The 24,283-nt window shown below is 45.6% G+C and overlaps 1 protein-coding gene across 2 annotated transcripts in view; it reads right to left on the bottom strand.

Moving 5' to 3' along the window:
- Positions 1-1,999: 1,999 nt before the first annotated feature.
- Positions 2,000-24,283, bottom strand: part of QRSL1 (glutaminyl-tRNA amidotransferase subunit QRSL1) — a 166,720-nt gene continuing 144,436 nt past the window's right edge. For both annotated transcript variants that reach the window (XM_069235435.1, XM_069235434.1), the window contains exons 10-11: positions 18,722-18,927; positions 2,000-2,351 (exon numbers count right to left, since the gene is read on the bottom strand). In XM_069235435.1, the coding sequence (XP_069091536.1) occupies positions 2,128-2,351; positions 18,722-18,927 (430 nt within the window). In that variant the 3' untranslated portion in view covers positions 2,000-2,127. The remainder of the gene's footprint in view (positions 2,352-18,721; positions 18,928-24,283) is intronic.

The following is a 24,283-nucleotide window of genomic DNA, read 5'->3' as shown; positions in this document are numbered from 1 at the left end:
TCAATCTGTTGTGACATTGTGGCATTGGGATAAATTCAAGAATTGGCTGATTGGTGGGGACCAGGAGCGAGACTTAGAGGCACCCTAACAATCCTGCAACTTCTCTGGCTGACTGTGGTGGAATTGCGAAAAGTCATGTTTGGCCTTCTTGTGCTTCCGCTTTGACTTCAACTTATTGGAAGACCTGGACCACGACAAAGACCTGTTGCAGGATCGAGTCCATGTTCTCGACTTCACATGGAAGTGGAGATTCCATTACTTTTTTGGCATTCTGCAACATACAGCTTTGCTGTGCATTTCCAGATCGCCTTTGAATTCATTTTAGAAGGGGACATAGTTCATTTGCACACTGGAAATAAAAGAATGTTAAGAAAAAAATTATCAAGTAAGAAGGAAAATGTTGGGAGTGAGCTTTGAACCCTGCGCAAAGGTGTGAAGAGAAAGGAACTGATGTCGACGAGCTATGGTGGCACTTACATGCTGCTCCATCGTCCCTTTGGAGGTGGAACAAAGTCAACACAGTACTACATTCTGCCACCTACTGGCAAGCGGAAACAAATCTGTTTAACTATTCCCGATTGGCATCTGAAGATATTCTAAAGGTCAGTAATTTGCGTTTAGACAGATCCATTAGAAGCAATAAATATAGCTCTACACCATGTTAACCATTGTAAAAGATCTTAGTGCAATACCCAGCATCTGAGCTGACATAGCAAACACAAAACTAATCAACCTAAATGAAATTTGGAGTGCACATTCTCAAGAAACTTGACCTTCTTGGAAGAAAGAAGAGGGTAGTCACAGATGTCCCTAAGGTTGGCAATAAGAGTTGATTACAATGAAAAAACAGGGCTTCCCCTTTAAGGCAACTTGTGCCTCGAATGAGGACTGTAAATGTAGACAGACAGCACATATGACAAAATGCTAAGAATAGGTGGGATACACAAATATTATCTGCCTTTCGGCCTTCAAAATGCGGATATTCCTGAATCAACTTATTTACCACAAAATGCAATTCTATGGGCATTCTCATTTGAATTGTACATAAGTGCGGAAACTTGACTGTGGTAGGTTCTATGTGACTCCCTCAGTCAAATGTAATTTTCTAAAGTGCTCCAGCTCTCCTTCCCCCACATGAACTAGGACCATATACAAGAAGTTTGCAGAAAGTGTACAGCAGGCGGCAGACACAAATGTTCTTCCTTATTCATGTGGGTGGAGGGGCAGGGGCATCTTCAGTGGGAAGAGCTATGTTCTTCCACCCATGTGGGTCATGAGAGCTAATGAAAATTGGCTATGCTTCATTTTAGTATTCTGGAGGTTTGAAGTTCACAGATTACGTTTCTCTGCATGACAGCACCTTATTGAAGTAGTCTATGCCTCTCCAGAAAATAGGAGTGCAAAACATAAAAGTCCGAATATTCGAAGACAGAATATTTTACAATTCGAACTCCAGTTCTTGAACTTCTGAGAAAGATAGATTTCCAGGTGCCTCACCACAAAACAGGCAGGGTAAAAGAGTACACATACGAATGCCAGTGTGTCTTTGTGTAATTCGTTCACATGCTCAGCAGCAGAGGTAGGGCTTGCAAGAGGGGTAGTTTCAACTTACAGAACTCTTGGTCAAGAAGGACACCCCATTATTAGGACTGCTACCCTGATCCTCTCCTCTATACTGTGGTCAAAATGATTCGAGGCTCGCTTACAAGAAAGTGCCCCCCCCATCACACATTTCGGAAGATCATTTCAATGGGCCTTTAACTGGGATTTAAAAAGTAGTGGGGGTCTCTAATATGGGTGTAGCCCAAGAAGCGTAACTAGTAATTGTTTCTGAGATGTGCGTCGAATAAAATTAAGGGTGCGGCTTCAAACTCCGTCCTCAAAAATCTGTATTCATTTTCATGAATATGGCCCAAGTTTCTTCAATAACAAATACACAACTTTCGCGACACGCAAACAAACGTACACATACGAATTGTACTAATGAACACGCATAGAATTAAAGTGTTTAGCTTTTATTTCAGAAAAATCTACACAGTAAATACATTTTTTGTTAAATATAGACTATTTTTTCGGCTTCGTATAAGACTAATGTATAGCACTGATTTTGGAATGTAATACAGGTATTCAAGATACTGGGTGCGTTTTATAAAGTTGCTGCTTTGGTGTGTAATCTGTGAGGAGACTGTCTAAATCGCCTTCCAGCAGGATTTCTGGAAACTGCACTTGTTGTTCGAACCACTTGGCTGCCATCAGAAGCTGCTGTTCGCAGAATGCACGGCCAATAAACTGAAGCCCCAGCGGTAAGCCTCTATCTGAAAGAGCAGCTGGGACAGTCACGGCTGGTAATCCTGGAAATCAAAAACAAAAGCAATGTCACGAAGCGGTAGCTGCAAAGAGCCGGTCTCTGGGCGGACTGCAGTAGACATTTTAATCAATAGCTTAACAGGATCGATAGAAGCAGAGCACACATAAACCACTCCGTTTGTGGGGAGGCTGGGTATGTATACCAGGGAATTCTATTTTAAAATCTTTGACTCGCGAGTCTGTACCTTTGAAAACAACCCCCAGAAACTAAGACATCCCTGTTTAATATATACGTACAATACAGTCCCTTTAGTCTCTGGACAATTATTGCTGTGACTTCCCTTCTTTTGAAACAAACTAAATGCGTAGCGTTTGCCATCTTCAAATTGACACCCTAGAAGAGATGTGATCAACGTAGGCCGGAGAGTGCCGGGTCCATACTAGATCTTCAGGATAACATCTGTGCATTTAACTTCATTCCACTGAATGCTACTCTTTCTTACCTGGATATCCTATGATTCTGGCCTTTCTGGACCTAAATTGGGGATTCCTGGTCTTGTTTCTTAGCAAATGTATTCAAACTTCATTTGAGTGCCAGACTTCCAACCTTTAGAACAACGACTGGCAAAACCAACTGGTTTGGCTTGCATTCTAAATATTGACAAAAAAAGTTTTTAAAAAAGGAAGGTGCAAAAAAACAAATAAAATTCTGTTTTCTGCATATAATGCACTTATGAGTTAGATAATATAATGTGAGATGTTTAAGTGTGCTTTTGAGAAGTAAAATAGCCTATCATGCATTGCACTGAAAGCACGCCACTCGAGGTAGACAGATACACCAAACATTCAAAAGTATAGGATGAGAGAGAATTATTCATCTGGGTGGAGCCAAAACCGATTCAACGTGTATTTTAAAGAATAGGTAATGATAGGTAAGCAGCAACCGCGCTTAAAAGCCAGACCTAACAATGTCTTGGGAGCAACGATATTCAGCACCCACACTCTACTAAGTGGTTACCTGCTGATTATGTTACCTCCAGGTTACGTACCCCCTTAGAGAAGCAAATACGTGCAAAGCTGAAGTCTGAATGCCCACGTCCTGCTTTACCCTCTAAGATTACCGTTACTTCTACTATTGACTCTTCCCTGACTACGTTCTTTACAAAATTTGAGAAGGACCCTCGTAAGGGAGTAGACAAAGCTTGGTCTACCTGCCAAGATAAACTCATGGACATTGTTGGGCCCTTGACCCATATATTTGGCGTGGCTGAATCAGCCCGTTTGGAACACGATCCCATGGAATTGTCGCTGTGGGCTCAGCGCGCTTTATGTCTCCTCAGCAATACCAATGTGGCAATAACTCATGAACGAAGGAAGGGTCTCCTGCTCAAACTGGACCCCAAGTTAGTCAACCTTGCAGGTTCAGATCCAGGTATTAAAGCTGAGGGCCTTCTTTTTGGTGACTCATTTATAAAGGAACTGAGAAAATATGTTGCTACTTTCACATCCCTGGATAAGGCTTAGCAGTCCTTGAAGAAAATGTTCTCATCTCAGGTTTTCTCCAGGGCTGGCAGAGGCAGGAACCGCTTTGCCGGCCGTGGCTACTCCAACCAAGGTTCCCGTGGCTACTACAACAACAACAGTTACCAGGAGTACAGGCCACAATTTTATCCTCAAAGAAACAGGGGGTTCAGGAACCGAGGCAATCACAATACCAGATTCTCTTCACAACCCGGTAAGTCAAATCTCTTGTTCTCCTGTCGTAGGGGGTCGTATTGCTCTGTATCTTCCAAAATGGCGAAATCTAACAGCAGATCCTTGGGTTTTAAATACCGTTCAAGGTTATCTTATCGAGCTCTACTCAGAACCTTTTCAAGAATCATTCCCTCATCCTCCTCAGTTTTCTGTTCAAATGTCGGAGTTGATCTCCTTGGAAATGCAATCTTTTTTTACAGAAACAAGCAATCGCCCCTTGTTCCCTAGATACCTCGGGTTTCGTCAGCTCAGTTTTTCTGGTCCAGAAGAAAAACAAAAAGATGTGTCCTGTTATCAATTTAAAACAGTTCAACCAATTCGTTGTATATCGCCATTTCAAGATGGAGACTATTCTCCACCTCAGAGATTCTTTGCTCCAGGGCGATTGGATGGTGCGTCTCGATCTTCAGGATGCGTACCTCTCAGTTCCCATGCACCCAGATTCTCGGAAATGTCTTCAATTTCAATGGCTCCACCAAACTTTCCACTTCACTTCCCTACCATTCGGCCTGTCTTCAGCCCCATGGTGCTTTACAAAATTAATGGAACCGGTGGTGGCTTTTATCAGAGCCAGACGAATCAGGTTGATTATTTACTTGGACGATATTCTCATCATGAACCAGAACCACATGGCTCTTCTATCTCACGTTCATCTCACCTGCACCCTTCTTTCAGATCTAGGTTTCGTTATCAATTACGAGAAATCTTTTCTAGATCCACCTCAAAGAGTCGAGTTCCTAGGTTTTTTAGCAGATTCCGTCTCTGCTACCCTTCTTCTTTCGTCAGCGAAAATAAAATCCATCAAATTAGAAATCCTTCTGATCCTTCGCAGTTCTCTTCTATCCCTCAGATCTCTAGCAAGGATTGTAGGCCTCCTTTCATCATCAATTCAAGCCATCTTTCCAGGGCCATTACATTATCTGGCACTTCAGAGATTAAAAATTCATCATCTCCAAAAAGGTCTTGCCTATTCCGATACCATCGTATTAGACCAAGATTCCCGTTTGGAACTCCAGTGGTGGATAGAACATTTAGATGCCTGGAATGGCAGGACTATCTTCGCATCAGCCCCAGATCTCGTGTTAGAATCAGATGCAAGCCTGCTGGGTTGGGGAGTCCGTTGTGGTCCAATCTCGACTGGAGGCACATGGGCTTTAGAGGAGTCGAGGTTGCACATCAACTGGTTAGAGATGCTTGCCGGCTCCTTTGCAATAAAAAGCCTGGCAAGAGACAGAGGTTGTTGTTCGGTTCTTCTCAGAATGGACAACATTTCTGCAGTTCATTACATCAACCATCTAGGAGGCACAAAGTCCAAGACTTTTGCGGAATTGGTGAAAGGGTTTTGGGAGTTTTGTCTTCAAAACAAAATCTCAGTGCAAGCAGAATACCTTCTGGGCAATCTCAATTCTGTAGCAGATTGGCATTCTCCCCATTTTCGAGATTCCAGCGATTGGAAGCTCCATCCCGAAGTGTTCAAAACCCTACATCACAAATGGGGTCCTTTTTACATAGATCTTTTTGCATCTCGTCTCAATGCACAGATCCCTCAATTCTTCAGCTGGCGCCCAGATCCTCTGGCGCTAGCCTTCAATGCTTTTTCTCAAGATTGGTCCTCTTCCCTCAACTATGCCTCTCCTCCGTTCATCATGATCTCCAGAATGCTGGCTCAAGTCAGACGTCAACAAGCAACATTCGTACTCATAGCTCCTTTCTGGCATTCCCAGGTATGGTTCCCCTCCCTCCTGGAACTTTCAATGGATGCTCCTCTCTTAATTCCTTCCTTCCCAGAACTCTTGACCAATCCCCTCGGCCTCCCCCACAGTCTAATTCTTCAGAACCTACTCTCTCTTTCAGCCTGGAAAATCTCTGGGAACCCCAATCTATCCTCCCTATTTTGTCAGAAGCTTCAAACTTCCTCGATTTGGCCTGGGCTCCAGGAACAAAAAAGGCATATAGATCAGCTTGGTCGCTCTGGCATAGCTGGTGAATGGGAAAACAGGATGATCCCTTTACAACAAATATAATTTTGATCGTCAATTTCTTGGCGGCGGAAGCCAGCAAAGGTAAGTCCTTTCGTACTATCAATTTGTACAGATCAGCAATTTCATCTACTCACTCTTACATCAATGGAAAACCGGTTGGAGAACATCCATTGGTCTGCCGTTTGTTAAAGGGAGTAAAGTTTTCTAACTCTCCTAAACCCAAAAACAGTTCTTTATGGGATGTAAATGATGTAATAAATCCTTTTATTTCCTGGCCTGATAATTCAATGCTTTCCTTAAAACAATTGTCCGCCAAACTTACCATGTTATTACGTCTCGTTTCTTTTAAAAGTTTATCCGATGTTACAGCATTAGATATTACAGCTCATAAGTTTACTCCAACAGGTGTTCTTTTTAATGTTTATAGATGGACCAAAACTAACCTCTCATCAGTTTTTTATCCTTTCTTCCCTGATCACCCCAAGTTATGTGTAGGCCAGTGCTTGAAAGCTTATGAACACCAGACAACCGATTTGAGGAATTCCTCTTCTTCCCAACTCCTCATATCCTTTAGAAAACCATTCAATCATGTTTCCTCTCCCACTTTGGCCCGTTGGGTTATGTGCCTTGCTGGTATTGATACCTCTATATTTGGTGCCCAGTCAGCCAGAGGAGCTATGGCTTCTAAAGCATTTTGGGCCGGTTCTCACCTTGAGGACATTCTCAGGTTGGCTGATTGGTCTAATGATAATGTCTTTAGAGTATTTTATTGTAAACCAATTCATCATGCTTCATTAAATGTTGTTGATTCGCTTTAAAACAGCATAACAGGAGCCTCCGGTCTTGCCATAAAATGTAGATTTTCCTGGTAAATTATGAAGGAAAGTCTTAATTTTATTAAAGACACGGAGGCAAGTATTATCCCACCTCTACAATTCTCATGATTTTGTTTATTGCCTCCCTTCCAGCTTCCTCAACGGCTCAACAGACTTCTGCCTAAGGATCGCTTCTTCATTTCTCCACCTGCTGGGATTCCGTCCTTTCCTTCCTTCTGGAACTCTCACCTCACACAACCACAGACTGTTCCGAACTCTGTTGCTGGACCTTTGTTGATTCTTCAGGAGATGTTATCCGTTCTAATGGCTATATGTATTTGTTGTACCATTTTTCCTTTATTTGTTACTTATTAAGCTTGCGCAAGAAAAGAGAGCAGTTCTCAGTCAAGATACGTATTATTGGGTCAGCTCGATGGCCATTGGTGTGTTTTGGTGAACTACTAATCGTTTCCCACTTACTGTCGTTTGCCTTATGGGTTTTGTTGTTTTTGGCTGCAGAAAAAGAGAGAGCATAATACTCGCCTCCGTGTCTTTAATAAAATTAAGACTTTCCTTCATAATTTACTAGGAGAATCTACATTATACTATTTGACTTATTGTTTTATCCTAACATCCCCCACTAAGCTTCTAGGGTGAAGCATCGTCCTTTTCAAGGGACAGAACCCGAAAACACAACATAAGCATTGAGGAACAGAACAACTCCGACCCCACCACTGTCCATCATGCGCTGAGGAAGGGGACGAGGGTACCCAAGAACCAATTGTCTATCCCTAGCAGCATCACAAAGTGCATCCCATCACAAGCCAGTGCATAACAAAACACAAATAAATACATTTATTGTACACTGATTAGGAAGACCACATTTGTAAGGGAACATGACAAAAGTGCTTTTGTTATCATGAGATGCATACCATGATGCATTTATCTTGCAATGGTCTCTGGATCAAACCATTCAGTGAAGATGTGCTCACAGCACTTTCAGAGGTTCTGCCAGTGATAGCGTGTCCCAGTATAGGCAGGGTAATTTGGTGATGGAAGTTTAAGAACATGAAAGAGAAGAAAGTGGGATATTTAAAGCTCAGGAGTGGAGAGAGGTGAATACCACGCATTTTTAAAAAAAGAAAGCTACGCTAAATAGAGGAGAGCTCTAAGATTCCGCACCTTCTTGATCTGTCCATTACTGAAAATTAATTAACAAGCATTATTATGTCAATTTAATGCATTCTCAATAGGGACAAGAACAGGATTTCTAATGCACGGTTAAACCATAATGAAAGTTTGTGATATTTACATGAAGACAGATAATCAGAACTAAAAGAATGTGAAGAATAGTATGTATTTTTTTTAAATCCCCTTTTCTTTGAATGACAGTAATGACAAATTATGAATAAAAATTGAGTAAAAAAAACATCAAAATTTCATCAACAAACATCGAAATAATACTTTGCCCAGAACAAGCAGGGAAAAATATAGGAGCAAAGACATGCTCCATTGATTGAGGAAGCGTTTGCATTGACTCCGCCTCCAGCCATGTACTCTATCAGAGACACGAGCCATCATTACAAACAAAAACAAAAAAGCACAATCTGTAATGAGGCCAACTTCTGCGAGCCAAAAGGTGCATAAATATTATGCTCTCACACCTCTTACGAAATTTCATGCATGAACCACAAAGCCATCAATTGTCCACTACGTCTCAAACTTTACGATACAAAGTGAACATTGTCCAGTTCGCCATTTACTTTTTGGGCAAAAACAGAAGAGTCCGAATGAGCCAACAGGCGACTATGTATGTATCAATTATTTGTTTCACTCTCGCAAATTCTTTGCAAACTGGTAAAGATGTATTTAATTTTTATTTTAACAGAACGATTACGTTTAAAAGCTGTACAGAGAACATTGATTAGCTTTAAAAACAGTACATAACAATGGATATTAAAAAGGTGCACAAACAGGCGAAGCAGCTGTGCCATAGAATGTACACAAAGCGGTCAGGTATTATCCAATGAAGGAGATAGCATTTTAAGACACTCGAAAAATGTGCAAGTAGGAGCCTCGAGACAAGGAGGGAGTTCCATTAGTTCGAGGCAAAAAGGGCAAGGTATGTAAAATGAAAGGAGACAACTGAGACTAAACTGGGAGGCAGAACACAGTGAGTGAAAAGAAATAAAGGGCTCAGAAGAGAGGTAAAGAGGATGTAGACCAGTGGTTCCCAAACCCGCGGCTCCCTTCACCTATTGGCCGCTCCCCATTATGCTACTTTTTTTTAGAGGGCGGGAGAATGTAACCTTGGCCTCGGGAATACTTCAATTTTTCTTCCTGAAAATAATTGGGATGAAGCAGATGAATGGATTATTATCAGAGGCTGTGTGAGGTGTCTACGCTGCATCCTATGCAGGACATCAGGCTTAGTTACAGGAGTGTGACAATCCAATCAATCAATCATAGGATTTATAAAGCGCACTACGTACTCTTGAGGGTTTCAAGGCGCTGGGGGTGGGGGGAGCTGTTGTTACTGGTCGAAGAGCCAGGTCCTGAGGAGTCTTCTGAAGGTGAGTAGGTCGTGAGTCTGTCGCAGGTTGGAAGGGAGGGTGTTCAATGTTTTGGCGGCGAGGTATGAGAAGGATCTGCCGCTGGAGGTCTTTCTTCAGATGCGGGGGAGGACGGCAAGGTCGAGGTTAGTGGAGCGGAGCTGACGGGTGGAGTGTAGAAGCTGAGTCTGTTGTTTAGGTAGGCTGGTCCGGTGTCGTGGAGCGCTTTGTGAGCGTGGGTAAGAAGCTTGAAAGAGATCCTTTTGTCCACGGGGAGCCAGTGAAGGTTTCTCAGGTGGTGGGAGATGTGGCTGTGGCGGGGTACGTTGAGGATCAGCCGGGCGGAGGCGTTTTGGATGTGTTGGAGGCGTAGTAGGTCTTTTGCTGGGATGCCTGTGTAGAGTGCGTTGCCGTAGTCCAGCCTGCTGCTGACGAGGGCCTGTTTCACTGTTCTTCTTGTTTCTGTCGGGATCCACTTGTAGATTCTGCGGAGCATGCGGAGCGTGTTGTAGCAGGAGGAGGAGACTGCGTTGACCTGTTTAGACAAGGTGAGGGAGGAGTCGAGGATTAAGCCCAGGTTGCGAGCGTGGTCGGACGGTGTTGGTGGGGTTCCTAGTGCAGTGGGCCACCAGGAGTCGTCCCAGGCGGAAGGGGTGGGTCCGAGGATGAGGACCTCCGTCTTGTCCGAGTTCAGTTTCAGACGGCTGTTTCTCATCCATTCAGCGATGGATTTCATTCCCTCGTGGAGGTTGGTTTTGGCGGTGCGCGGGTCTTTGGTGAGTGAGAGGATGAGCTTGGTGTCGTCGGCGTAGGTGAGAATGTTGAGGTTGTGTTGTCGGGCCACTTGTGCGAGGGGGGCCATGTAGATGTTGAACAGCGTTGGGCTGAGGGATGAACCTTGGGGGACGCCACAGATGATATCAGTGGCTTCGGAGCGGAAGGGGGGGAGGCGGACTCTCTGGGCTCTGCCGGAGAGGAATGAGATGATCCAGTCGAGGGCTTTTCCTTGAATTCCGGTTTCGTGGAGGCGTGATTTCAGGGTGCGGTGGCAGACTGTGTCGAAGGCGGCAGATAGGTCCAGGAGGATGAGGGCTGATGTTTCGCCGTTGTCCACTTGGCATCTGATGTCGTCTGTGGTGGCGAGAAGGGCGGTATCGGTGCTGTGGTTTCGTCTGAAGCCGGACTGGGAGGGGTCTAGGATGCCGTTGTCTTCGAGGTGACTGGTTAGTTGTGTGTTGACGATTTTTTCAATCACCTTTGCTGGGAAATGGAGCAGGGAGATGGGTTGAAAGTTCTTGAGGTCGTTAGGGTCTGCTTTGGGCTTCTTGAGGAGGGCGCGGATTTCGGCGTGTTTCCATTTTTCAGGGAATGTCACTGTTTCGAAGGAGATGTTGATGACCTTCCGTAGTTGGGGGCGATGGTGGAGTCGGCTTTGTTGTATACGTGGTGAGGGCAGGGGTCTGACGGAGATCCTGATTGGATGGAGTTCATGATCTTGCGTGTCTCTGTGTCGTTCACGTTGGTCCAGGAGGTCAGGTGGTTTGCACAGGTGGAGTGTTCGGGGGTGGGGTCTGGCGTGGGAGTGGCGTCGAAGCTGTCGTGGATGTCGGTGATCTTCCGGTGGAAGAAGGTGGACAGTGCGTTGCAGAGTTCTTGGGATGGAGGGATGTCGTTGATGTTGGCGCTGGGGTTGGAGAGTTCTTTCACGATGCTGAAGAGCTCTTTGCTGTTGTGTGCGTTGTTGTCCAGGCGGTCTTTGAAGTGGGATCGTTTGGCTTGTCTGATGAGTTGGTGGTGCTTGCGAGTGGCGTCCTTGTGGACTGTGAGGCTGTCAGATGTGTGTTTGAGGAGCCATTCCTTTTTTAGCTTCCGGCAGTCGCGTTTGGAGTTTAGGAGCTCGTCCTGAACCAGGTGGCTTTTCTTCTGGCTTGGTTGTCGGTGGTTTTTTTGAGTGGCGCGAGGGTGTTGGCGCAGTTGTTGATCAACAGGGTGAGGTTGTGGGCGGCGGTGTCTGGGTCGGTGGAGTCAGGGGGGGTGGGTTCTTGGCGAGGGCGTTGGTAAGCTGGTCTTCCGTAACTTTGCTCCAGCATCGGCGGGGTGGTTGTTGGGTGTGATGGTGCTCAGTATGTTTCTTGTAGGTGAAGTGGATGCACTGGTGGTCGGTCCAGTGGAGTACGGTGGTATGGTTGAAAGTGACGTGGGCGCTTGAGGAGAAGATGGGATCAAGCGTGTGGCCGGCGATGTGGGTTGGTGTGTTGACGAGTTGTCTGAGGCCGTGGTTGGTGAGGTTGTCGATCAGAGTAGTGGAGTTGGTGTTGTTGTTGTTCTCCAGGTGGAAATTTAGGTCCCCGAGGAGGATGTAATCCGTTGAGGTGAGTGCGTGGGTGCTGGTGAGGTAGGCGAGGGATTCGCTGAATGGTGCTCGTGGTCCGGGGGGTCTGTAGATGAGCGTTCCTCTGAGAGTGGTGTTGGGGTCGGTGTGGATGCGGAAGTGTAGGTGTTCGGCGGTCTTGAGGGAGTAGTCAGTGTGGGTGTCGACCTTGAGGGAGGATTTGTGGGCAATGGCTATGCCTCCTCCGATTCCGTTGTTGCGGTCCCTACGGATGATCTTGTAGCCGTCCGGGATGGCTATTGCGATGTCGGGCGCCGAGGAGTCGTTCCACCAGTCGTTCTGTCGCAGGTGAATCTGCAGGTGTGGCATGCGAAGGGTCCGTGGGTGTTCCTCGGTGAGGGCTGGGAGCATGCTGTGATGCGGCCGGGATTGAGGGCGTTGAGTTGGTCGCCCGTGTAGCGGCGTCTGGAGGCGCAGGGGTCTCGCAGATCGGGGGGGTGGCGCTGGGCGCGGTCCAGGCGCGGACGGGTGCAGACGGGCTTGCCAGCGGCGCAGCTGCGCCACAGCTGCCATAAAAGGAGGGGAGGGTGGGAGTGGCAGCTGGGAGGCGGGAGGTCTTGTCGTATGAGAGGGCTGGGGGGGTGGGGCCGCAGGGGACGCAGCGGCGGGAAGGGAACGAGAAAACGGTGAGAGAAGGAGGGGGGAGGTGGGAGGGGCCACAAGGGACGCAGCGGCGGGAAGGGAGCGAGAAAAACGATGAGAGAAGGAGGGGGGAGGGACCGCAAGGGACGGAGCGGCAGGGAAAAAAGCAAAGGGGGAACGGGCAAGGAGGTGGCACGGAAGGCGGAGCGGGAAGCGACCTACCTGCAAGCAGGGTCAAAGGTTGCTCCCTGCTAGCGCGCTGCGGCTGCCATAAGAGGAGGGGAGGGTGGGAGTGGCAGCTGGGAGGGCTTGTCCTATGAGAGGGCTTGGGGTGGGGCCGCAGGGGACCCAGCGGCGGGAAAGGGAACGAGGAAAATGGTGAGAGAAGGAGGGGGGAGGCGGGAGGGGCCGCAAGGGACGCAGCGGCGGGGAAAAAAGCAAAGGGGGAAGGAGGTGGCGCGGAAGGCGGAGCGGGAGCGACCTACCTGCAAGCAGGGTCAAAGGTTGCTCCCTGATAGTGCGCCGTGGCTGCCATAAGAGGAGGGGAGGGTGGGAGTGGCAGCTGGGAGGCGGGAGGGCTTGTCCTATGAGAGGGCTGGGGGGTGGGGCTGCAGGGGACGCAGCGGCGGGAAACGGAACGAGGAAATCGGTGAGAGAAGGACCCCTCCCTTGCGGGAGGGGCCGCAAGGGACTCAGCAGCGGGGAAAAAAGCAAATGGGGAATGGGCAAGGAGGTGGCGCGGAAGGTGGAGCGGGGAGTGACCTACCTGCAAGCAGGGTCAAAGGTTGCTCTTTCCCATCTGCCTCCGATGCTCCTCACCCCAACACAATCCCACTCCCCACCCAAAGCCCCTAATTACAGGGTAAAGCCTGACTTGGCAAGCAGGGTATAAAGTCAGCACTGCCCTGTAGGGAGCTGGACCAGTGCATCACTGAAAATGAACAAGGCTGCAGTAACATGTACTATTGCACGAACAGGAGATTAGAATCATTATGCTTTGTTGGGCAAGAGAAGAGATGGTGATCAGATTAAATAGTAGAAGTCCTCATTAAAAAATACTGCTGTAGGGATAGCACAGCCAGCTTAATGCCAAGGCATTCTTTCTCCAAAGTGGCATAGGTCATCTTATGTGCAAGCAACTTCTTACCAGCATAAACTGTCAGGAAAAATTACAGAATGAACAACCTGAACACTCACCACTGAGGAATAGGGCACAAAAGGCCTGGCAAAAGCCAAGAAATGTAAGACAGGATTTGAAGCTAGAAGTCTTGGAATGCTTGCTTGTCAATTATATCTGAGGGAACCTGATTTGGAACAGTCTTCATCAACAGACGTGGGAGGCTCCACCCGATGGAAAAGTGGAGAATTAAACATCTGTAGTACTCATTAAAGATCAGAAAAGTATTGTTTCTTGGTGAGAGTTGGGAGCTTTTTAAGATTGCTTCCAATTTATCAATCGGAGGTCCGGTCTGCCTACCCCTCCAGCGTACATCCAAGATAGAGAAGCTGCTGTCCAGCAAGGACACTCATGGTATTACTGGCTGTTTGCCTGGTGATTTGGAGAGCTTGTAGGATTACTTGAAGACTACTTTGGTGTTCATTCCAAGTTGAACTGAAGATGACGATGTTGTCAAGAAATGTGAAAAATAAGACATATGAGGTTGTAGGATAATATCCATGCGCTGTTGGAAGTTTGCTTGTGTCCTATGGAGGCAGGCACCAATACCCTTGGTATTATTTCGAAGGAGTAATGAATGTTGCTTTATACCTGTTGGAAACCTTCAACAGGACTTGCTTACCTTTTTCCTAAATTGAGTCTGATCATATATTTGGCTTCTCCCAAGGATTCAATAATTTCATCCACCTTTGGCATGGGACATGCATCAAGTTTTTAAATCTTTTTGACTTTAGTTAACGCAGAATCATAAAAAGCCAGCAGATTTTTGTACATGCATTATCAGAGGCATTCCATTACCTTTAGGGGTGTTCTATGATACCCATATTCAAGAGAGTGAAAAAAAATCCCCAAGCATCTTTTGGAAAGCCACAAACTTTAGTTCCCCCAAATAACCCAATGATCTGTTTACCCTAAAAAAAAAAGTCCAAACTAAGGGCATGACTTAGAACTCAGCGGACGGGTTACTCCGTCATAACGGTGACGGTTATCTCGTCCGCAGAAATCTAAATCCCATAGGATGGAATGGGATTTAGATTTTGGTGGACAAGATATCTGTCACTGTTGTGATGGAGTAACCTGTGCACCGGGTTCTAAATCAGGCCCTAAATCTGCACTCCAGCCAAGACTTTGAGATCTCCACAGCCAATGGAGAAGAAAAAGCCTCAGAGGGGAAAAAAACTTTCCACAGTAGTCACTGATTTAGAGAACTCTCTTTTTTTGTGCCTCCACAGAAAAAGCATCCCTGAGGATCTTCGAATTCAGGTTGATGAAGTGCTTAATGAATAAAATAAGACTAGATATCTATTAATTTCTCATTCGATTTACATTATTTTATGCATAGGAAATTGATCTTCAGAAAGCAGTCTCACAATTCTCATCTTAGTCTTAAAGGTACATTCATCATGCTTTCCAGGCTTGATGGAACACAAACAGCAGTAGAATATAGTAGATGCCTAAAAAATGTGTTCATCCTGTGATTTTGCACTTTGGTAACTTCCACGATGACTGTAGGAGGCTGGCCTGGCTTATAGTGGGTACCTTGTGATACTTACACCTTGGGCCAGGTCCACTTATCCCTTATTAGTAGAATAGTGGTGTTCTAGCAGCTTAGGCTGATAGAGGTAGCTATAGCAGAGCAGCTTAGGCTGAACTAGGAGACATGCAAAGCTCCTACTATACCACTTATATCATATAGCACTATATCATAAGAAAACACAATACTCAGAGTTACTAAAAATAAAGGTACTTTATTTTAGTGACAATATGCCAAAAGTATCTCAGAGGATATACTCCCTTAGGAGGTAAGTAATATACACAAATTATATGCGCACAAACCAAAATCAGGTAAGTAACAGTTAGAAAAGTAGTGCAAACAATGTAGAACACAATAGAATGCAATAGGGAGAAATAGGCCTAGGGGCAACACAAACCATATACTCCAAAAGTGGAATGCGAACCACAAATGGACCCCAGGCCTAGTGTAGTGTGTAGAGGGTCGCTGAGAGTGTAAGAAAACACTAAGGGTGTCCAAGATACCCCACCCCAAGACCCTGAAAAGTAGGAGTAAAGTTACCCTACTACCCCAGAAAGACAGTAAAGTCGAGATAGGGGATGCTGCAAGGACAACAACTGACTGCAAAACACTGAAGACGGATTCCTGGACCTGAGGACCTGTAAAGAAAGGGGACCAAGTCCAAGAGTCACGCAAGTGTCCGGGGGGGCAGGAGCCCACTAAACCCCGGATGAAGGTGCAAAAGGGCTTCCTCCGGGTCGAAGAAGCCGAAGATTCTGCAACAACGGAAGGTGCCAGGATCTTCTCCTTTGGTCTGAAGATGTTCCACGACGTGCTGGAGGATGCAGAGTTGTTTCCATGCAAAAAGACTGCAAACAAGCCTTGCTAGCTGCAAGGCTCGCTGTTGGGGATTTTGGGTGCTGCTAGGGCCAAGGAAAGACCAGGAGGTCGCCCCTTGGAGGAGGAGACAGAGGGGGCCCTCAGCAACACAGAGAGCCCACGCAGAAGCAGGCAGCATCCGCAGAAGCACCGGAACAGGCACTTAGAAGATCTGAGGACAGCGGTCGACTCAGAGTCACAAAGGAGGGTCCCACGACGTTGGAGTCCAACTCAGCAAGTTGGGCAATGCAGGACGGAGTGCTGGGGACCTGGGCTAGGCTGTGCACAAAGGAAGTCTTGCAAAAGTGCACAGCAGCCCGAGCAGCTGCAGTTCACCCAGTACACAGGATTACTGTCTGGCTTGGGGAGGCAAGGACTTACCTCCACCAAATTTGGATAGAAGGGCCACTGGACTGTTGAAGACACTTGGACCCAGCTCCTGTGTTCCAGGGACCACGCTCGTCAGGATGAGAGGGAACCCAGAGGACAAGTGATGCAGAAGTTCGGGGCCTGCGTTGGCAGGGAGAAGATTCCGTCGACCCATGGGAGATTTCTTCTTGGCTTCCAGTGCAGGGTGAAGGCAGACAGCCCTCAGAGCATGCACCACCAGGAAACAGTTGAGAAAGCCGGCAGGATGAGGCACTACAATGTTGCTGGTAGTCTTCTTGCTACTTTGTTGCGGTTATGCAGGCGTCCTGGAGCAGTCAGCGGTCGATCCTTGGCAGAAGTCGAAGAGGGAAGTGCAGAGGAACTCTGGTGAGCTCTTGCATTCGTTATCTGGTGAGATGCCCACAGGAGAGACCCTAAATAGCCCACAGAGGAGGATTGGCACCTATCAGGAGGGGTGTCTCACGTCACCTGCTGGCACTGGCCACTCAGAGCTGTCCATTGTGCCCTCACACCTCTGCATCCAAGATGGCAGATGTCTGGGACACACTGGAGGAGCTCTGGCACCTCCCCGGGGAGGTGCTGGTCAGGGGAGTGGTCACTCTCCTTTCCTTTGTCCAGTTTCGCACCAGAGCAGGGCTGGGGGGATCCCTGAACTGGTGTAGACTGGCTTATGCAAGGAGGGCACCATCTGTGCCCTTCAAAGCATTTCCAGAGGTCAGGAGAGGCTACTCCTCCCAGGCCCTTCACACCTATTTCCAAAGGGAGAGGGTGTAACACCCTCTCTAAGAGGAAATCCTTTGTTCTGCCTTCATGGGACCAGGCTGCCCAGGCCCCAGGGGGGCAGAAATCTGTCCGATGGGTTGGCAGCAGCAGTAGCTGCAGTGGAGACCCTGGAAAGTTAGTTTGGCAGTACCCGGGCTCTATGCTGGAGACCTGGGATGCATGGAATTGTCCCCCCAATACCAGAATGGTATTGGGGGGACAATTCCATGATCCTAGACATGTTACATGGCCATGTCTGGAGTTACATGGCCATGTCCGGAGTTACCATGGTGACGCTACATATAGGTATTGACCTATATGTAGTGCACGCGTGTAATGGTGTCCCCGCACTCACAAAGTCCGGGGAATTTGCCCTAAACAATGTGGGGGCACCTTGGCTAGTGCCAGGGTGCCTACAAACTAAGTAACTTTGCACCTAACCTTCACCAAGTGAGGGTTAGACATATAGGTGACTTATAAGTTACTTAAGTGCAGTGTAAAATGGCTGTGAAATAACGTGGACGTTATTTCACTCAGGCTGCAGTGGCAGTCCTGTGTAAGAATTGTCTGAGCTCCCTATGGGTGGCAAAAGAAATGCTGCAGCCCATAGGGATCTCCTGGAACCCCAATACCCTGGGTACCTTGGTACCATATACTAGGGAATTATAAGGGTGGTCCAGTGTGCCAATCAGAATTGGTCAAATTAGTCACTAGCCTGCAGTGACAATTTTAAAAGCAGAGAGAGCATAAACACTGAGGTTCTGGTTAGCTGAGCCTCAGTGATTCAGTTAGACACCACACAGGGAACACATATAGGCCACAAACTTATGAGCACTGGGGTCCTGGCTAGCAGGATCCCAGTGACACATATCAAACACACTGACAACATAGGGTTTCCACTATGAGCACACAGTAAAAACACCCTGACATCTACTCACAAACAGGCCAAAAGTGGGGGTAAAAAGGCCAGAAGGAGGCTACCTTCCTACAATGACACACACCTCTTGAAGCACAAAATAGGATGAAAATGATTAGTGAAACCAATCTGTGCTCCGTCGAAAACACAGGAATGGGCAGTCATAAGTACTTTGAGCTAGTGTTTGCCAGGACCGGCACTTGCTTTTCCTTATCAGACATTTTCAGAGAGCAAGAGAGGGGGGAAAAACAAACGGGAAAGACGTAGGAAGAGGGAGAAAGCAGGAACCTGCAAGAGTGAGATAAATGGGCAGAGAGTATCTGGAAGTAGACTAAAGAAGCATGAGGTGGATTCAAGGTCATGCAGTCTTGGCTGACCTCTAATAGTGCCTGCCACTGGCTTCTGAGCAGAGCTTCGGGCTCCAGCACTTATTCAGTTGCAAATTAAGCACTGGCAGCCGTGCACCTAAAAGCACTACAAAGGCAGAAAAGCGGGGTATAAATGGAAGATAGTCTGCCCTTATCTGCCTCGTAGTTTCTAACCTTTCTTAAGCACTGTACATTCTATTTCCTTCTTGGTCGAATTTCATTTGAGGTGCTGCTTCACCAGGGGTAGCAGGAGTAAGAAGTAATCCTAACCTAAAACAAACAAGGTAACACACTAAATGCACATAGGAAATGGACAATGGGTGCCCGTTACCTGCCATATTCACGGACTGTGTAAATATATCCTCTTGTGCACTGCGCGTTCGGTTATCTTCCTTGATAAATTCCACATAAGGTGCTGCATCACTAAGGGTAGTAGGAGTAAGTAGTATGTCTACATCCGAACTGAAAACCTGAAGAAAGTCATTGGCAATAAGGCGTCGCACTTTCTGAGCCTTTGTAAAATACTTCTCATAGTTCCTATAAATAAACAATAAACAAGGGAGAAAAAAGCATACATCTAACTTAGATGGGTCAACATATATTAAGTGGCACAAAACTTACCATAGGTTAACATGTTCATATTATTAGCAGAATTTAGGAGCTATGTCCATATGACTACTGAATGGGCGAGCGGCACGCACCCTTGACACATGATACATGGGAACAACCTGTCTCACCACTTGAAAAAAATCACAACAACCGGAAACTCAAAGGGAGTATATTTCATTTGCTTTTGGTAGACGTATAAAAACAAATTAATCTACTTTCCTAGAACCTTCTTTCATAAAGAACTGTCTCACCTCAGTCTTCAATACATATTACTAGCCATCAAGCTCCCTTAATTCATCTTTGATAACATCTTGAAGACCCCCACCAGTATGCTGTCAATCTTGCACCATGAAACTTACTTCCTTTGTGAACATGTTGCAGCAGATATGCTAATATGAGAATATTCTAATGATTTGCGTATACATACTATGGGAAAAATGACATTTGAAAACTAATAAACTAAAATAACGTGTAATGTGCAAAATGTGCCCACAGGGAGTGGGCACCATCTGTGTTAACAGAACCAAAATAATGTGCAATTTGTATGAAATTGTAATAATATGCCATAACTGATGATATAACCTATGTTTTATCATGCTTCGTATTCTTAACTTAGCCGAACTAGAGGCCTGGTCGGTGCTAGGCCTTGCTTGCTTAAACGTGGAGACGCGATTAGCTGCCGAGGACTGGAACTGGAGAAAAGGGTCTTGAACTGTACAGAGTTCAAAATTAGCTCTGCTAGATAATCTGCAAACTCACCAGCGGACAAGAGACGATCAAAAGAAATTGATACAATTAAGTGTAGAATAGGCTAAATGTACTTTCCCAGGACTTGAACAATGGAACCACTGACTAAGAGCTGGGGGCAACAATTTTGTTAACTGAAGAGCCGAATGATGTTCTAATCGACAGAAGGACCAATCATGTTAATGGAACTTGATGCTTGAAATAACGCAGACAAGCGGTAAACAAAAACTATAGGTTAGAGTCATAACCCCTGATAAGGTTGACCAATTAGCAATTCGTGGGACGGACTGAGAGACCCTAAAAAAAAGTCATGATACGAGAGGAGAAATCAGAGAGGAGAGGCGAAAGTTGATGACATCAAGAGACGCTGTCTGAAGTACTGAAATTTAGGCTTCTCCTTGTGAGCCTGAGCCTTGCTGACTGACTGATGACCTGGAGACAAAGACTGACTCGTTGTTGATCTATCCTGGATAGGTAGCTATAACTTGACTGACTAATGTGTGCTTTTTCCTTCTAGGTACCAACTGCGCTGCTTAGAAATGTTTTTCTCTTTAGTTAGATTTTTCCAAATTATTAGTTTTGACTAAAATAGTTTTTCGCATGAAGGCCTACATGCTAATGCTAATCTGAGATAGGTAGGCTGGCAAGGGTGACTAAATGGTGACTTTGACTTAAGACTGACTGACTCACATTGCTGAATTTTCAATGTTCATGAATTTGCCAAGCCTATGTTAATGTTGAATTGCTTACTTATAAAATCTTGATGAATTATTGCTCATGTTGCTAATAAAAGTTTGATTTATCATGGATTCATTGAATAAAGGTTCTGATTAGAATTGTAATCAATAGGGAATAAAACGAACTAACCTTCTTGTGAGCGATGGTGGTTTATTATTAGACTAGATTTTTGGTATTATATGTCTGGTTGAATTTATTATTGATGTATTTCACTAGTCACTACTTGGCTAGGATACTCTATGCGATCCAAAAGATTATTCGACCTATACGCGTCTCCTTGTAAGTTTACTTACTAAGGGCAAGGCGCGCTAGCAAACACTATCACTCTAGTTCATTTATGGAGTTCCTCCTGAATTCAGCTCTGTTCTCCACAGGGCTGTAAAAACATTTCTCTCGAAGTACATTCCATTCAACCCTAAGGTTTGACAAACTCCTTTTGTGGCTCAGGACTACACACACACACCCAGTAAAGTTCTCCCATCTCAGATCCGACTCAAGGCTTCATGGTAAAGGAAAATAAGATCATCTATCGTCCTGCAGATATAAAAACACACAAATAAGCAGAATCTAATCTACTTAATTCTAGTTTCTGACCAGCTTCCACAAGGAGTACACAATGCAGTTCTTATATGATGGACTTTGTGTTGTATGCATGGACTTGAGGATAAAAGCGATGGATGATAACCCATACTCCTCTTGAATAGCCTTTGATATGGCCAAACATGGAATACATATTTTTAAACTATCCATCCAAATGTAAATCGGTGGTATCATCTTTAAAGGACTCCCCTCATTTCTATGGGGAAGTCATAAATGTCTCCTTCTTCTACAGTACTCACTCTTTCATATTACGAGGCACGCCCCACAGTCGTATCACCCATTATGCTCAAACGCTATGGAAATATTGACATACATGATGTCAAAGATTGTCAATACCACCTACCAGAAACAAATTCCACCCAATGCAATTTTAGAACGTCCTCCTTAAAACGTTTGCCAGTTTGGACTTTGGGGCCTGATGTGCAAAGGTATTTTGCAGTCGCAAAGCCTCTGATTCAGAATATCAGATTTTTGGACAACAAAATACCTTTTTAGAATATACAAAAATCCTACGTCCCACCAAAAAATGGCTCATGCGCCCTTTTCGAATCGCAAGTATAGGAAGCTATGAACGGGGTCTTACCTACTACCTTCGAGTCGCAACGGAATATGTTAACAGTTTGTGACCTCATTTGCCCTTTGGGAATGATGTTTGGGCTGCCTCAGGGGCAGAAAACTCTGGACTAGGAAACTAATGCAGGCTTTCCACGATGTAGTCCTATCTTTTTTTAAATAAAGCAGCACCTGCTCCTCCTTCCAAAAACATATTTGCGAGATGGGAATACAAACACAGGTATAAAGGTCTGTGGCCCCTGCCAGGCATCCACCCCTGTGTTCTCAGTCATTCCTAGTAGAAGACCGTCAAATGCAAATTCTCTAACTAATAATTAAGAGGCAGGAGGTTGTAAGAGACCATCTACAAATACACATTTTGAATTGTGAATTATTAGTGTAACAGTTTCGTCAAAATATGTTGGACAGGTTGCTAAATGTTGGCTGGTAATTTGCAGCCACTGTGTACGGCCCATCCAATGATAAACCAGGCCCCGGATCCTTCCTATCGACCTCCTGTTTAGATTTAGCCCTGTCTTCTGATGACACTATCCTCATCCTCTATGAATGGCCCACTTAATTAACTATCTTGGAATTAGCCCCACATTTGTCCTGGTTGCTAAAATGCATAATTCCATACTTAACCAGACTGGTGATTACCAACTATCCTTCCCCATGCCAAAGGCCCTTTTCTTCCAAATGTCATCTGCACTACTTTTAACCCCCACTCCCCACAACCCCCCACCAAGAGTGATGGTGATAATACTTCCCCGTGAGGCCTCTTAAAATTACTTTTCTTCACCTGAAAGTAAACTTGCTCTCTAATGTTCATTTCACCACTAGTGTGCAAAAACGTCACTACAACACTACACAACTACCACACCTCACCACTGTGGCTCCCCCGTAACGCCCACATCTCCTTTAAACTCTCTCATCTCCTACTAAGACACGCATCTCATTGGCCAGTGTGAAATATAGTAACATGTGGGACGAGGGAGTAGCAGTGGAATACAACAAACAACAAGCTGAAGATGTGTGTCATTCCAGGCTTAGCATCGCCAATGCCAGAATTACAGAAATCCACTAGACAATAAATCTCGAGTAAATCACAGTCACCATACAACTGCAAAATGTGTATATGGTTTATTTCCAGGAAAATACTTTCAAAGGTTTCTACACATCATTGTCTTTTCAGGTGCAAATGTTTGTTTTCTAAGTGGATTTTTTCAGTTTGTGTTTGAATGTTTTAGCTCCTCTCAGCTGCTACCTCTTCGTAAAAAGTATTCACAGTGGGTGGGTGTTTTTTTTAAACCACTGGATTCTTTCAGACAATGAAAGCATTGCTTATCATGAAAAAACTGGTGTTGGTAATATTAAAAACACCGTATTATTGACACTTGCTTAATTTGAGAAAAGGCACCATGTTTTGCAAAGACAGAATTGCACCCCTTATATAGGATGTGTTCGTGGCTGCACGTGCCAAATTAGGATTGGACTATTAAATGTTTTAAATATTTCCCCCGAACTTCTATTGGAGCTCCAGTACTACTCAAGAGGACAACGAGCAGCAGTTGTCATGGCTTGTGGAGGAAGACAATCCCAGTGGCTCAGAATCCCACGCCTCCCCAAGGCCTTTAAACCCTGGGTCTTAGAGGGTTGGGCGGCAGGAGTACAGGCCCATCTGCTGCTATTTGGTTGTCTGACTGAGCAGACCAGTCAATCGACCCAGCCTCCATGTGCCATAAGGCCTACACAAAGGAAAGCGGGTGTCCATTCACTTCACTGCTGTATTCCCGCCACCCCAAAAACACCAAAATCCCCAGGACGACCGAATCTGTCAAGACTGGTTGAGAAAACCCCACCAATCAGCAGGAAGGACTCTATATAATTTAATAAAACATGCTGTAGTCATTGACGTTCAGCTTTTTGTACTGTGACTTATTATTCTACTAAAAAGGCAAAGATCCATCATGCAAAGCTGACACGGACATACTCAACAGAATAAACACGACGATGAATTCACCCCCAGAACATGTGACACTTGAAATATGTCTCTAATTTTTAGATATTTGTGACAGTTATCAGCAGCATCCTTCCCACCGCCCCTCGCCACTTTACATAAACACAAGGCTGTTCTGTTCATTTGGTTAAAAATGAGGCACGAGCGATTACGCAGGCACTGCCTTGTTGCCCTCTGCTTCTCCTGGGTGCGTTGTGGGCCACAGGACGCAGTTCTCTTTCCTCTACAGGTCAGAGGTGGCAAGGCCTGTGTGCTATGACAGAAAAGGCCCCCCTGGGTTCAGTGTGGAGGAGGGCAGCACACGGTGATTTGTGTGTGATGTCCTTAAAACATAGCAACATCTCTTATCGCTACATCTCGGATTTTGGGAGTTCAGGAACTGCTCACAAGTTTTCCAAATGACAAAAAAATCAGAAAGCCTTTGTGATGTTTGCTTAAATGGGCACATGTTGCTTTCAAATGGGGACACATTTTGGGGACACATTTTGAGGCCAAGGCCCTCCCAAACATACCCAGCAGGATAGCTCAGTGCAGGATAGTTTAATATGCTTGAAAATATGGTCATCTGGAAGCCACAAGTATCAGTCCCGGGAAATTCGGTTATAGTCAGTAAAATTAGTACTTGAA

Source organism: Pleurodeles waltl, chromosome 5 (assembly GCF_031143425.1).
Source record: "Pleurodeles waltl isolate 20211129_DDA chromosome 5, aPleWal1.hap1.20221129, whole genome shotgun sequence".
Taxonomy (NCBI): Eukaryota; Metazoa; Chordata; class Amphibia; order Caudata; family Salamandridae; genus Pleurodeles; species Pleurodeles waltl.
The sequence above is the reverse complement of the archived record's forward strand: the minus strand, read 5'-3'. Positions and strand labels throughout refer to the sequence as shown.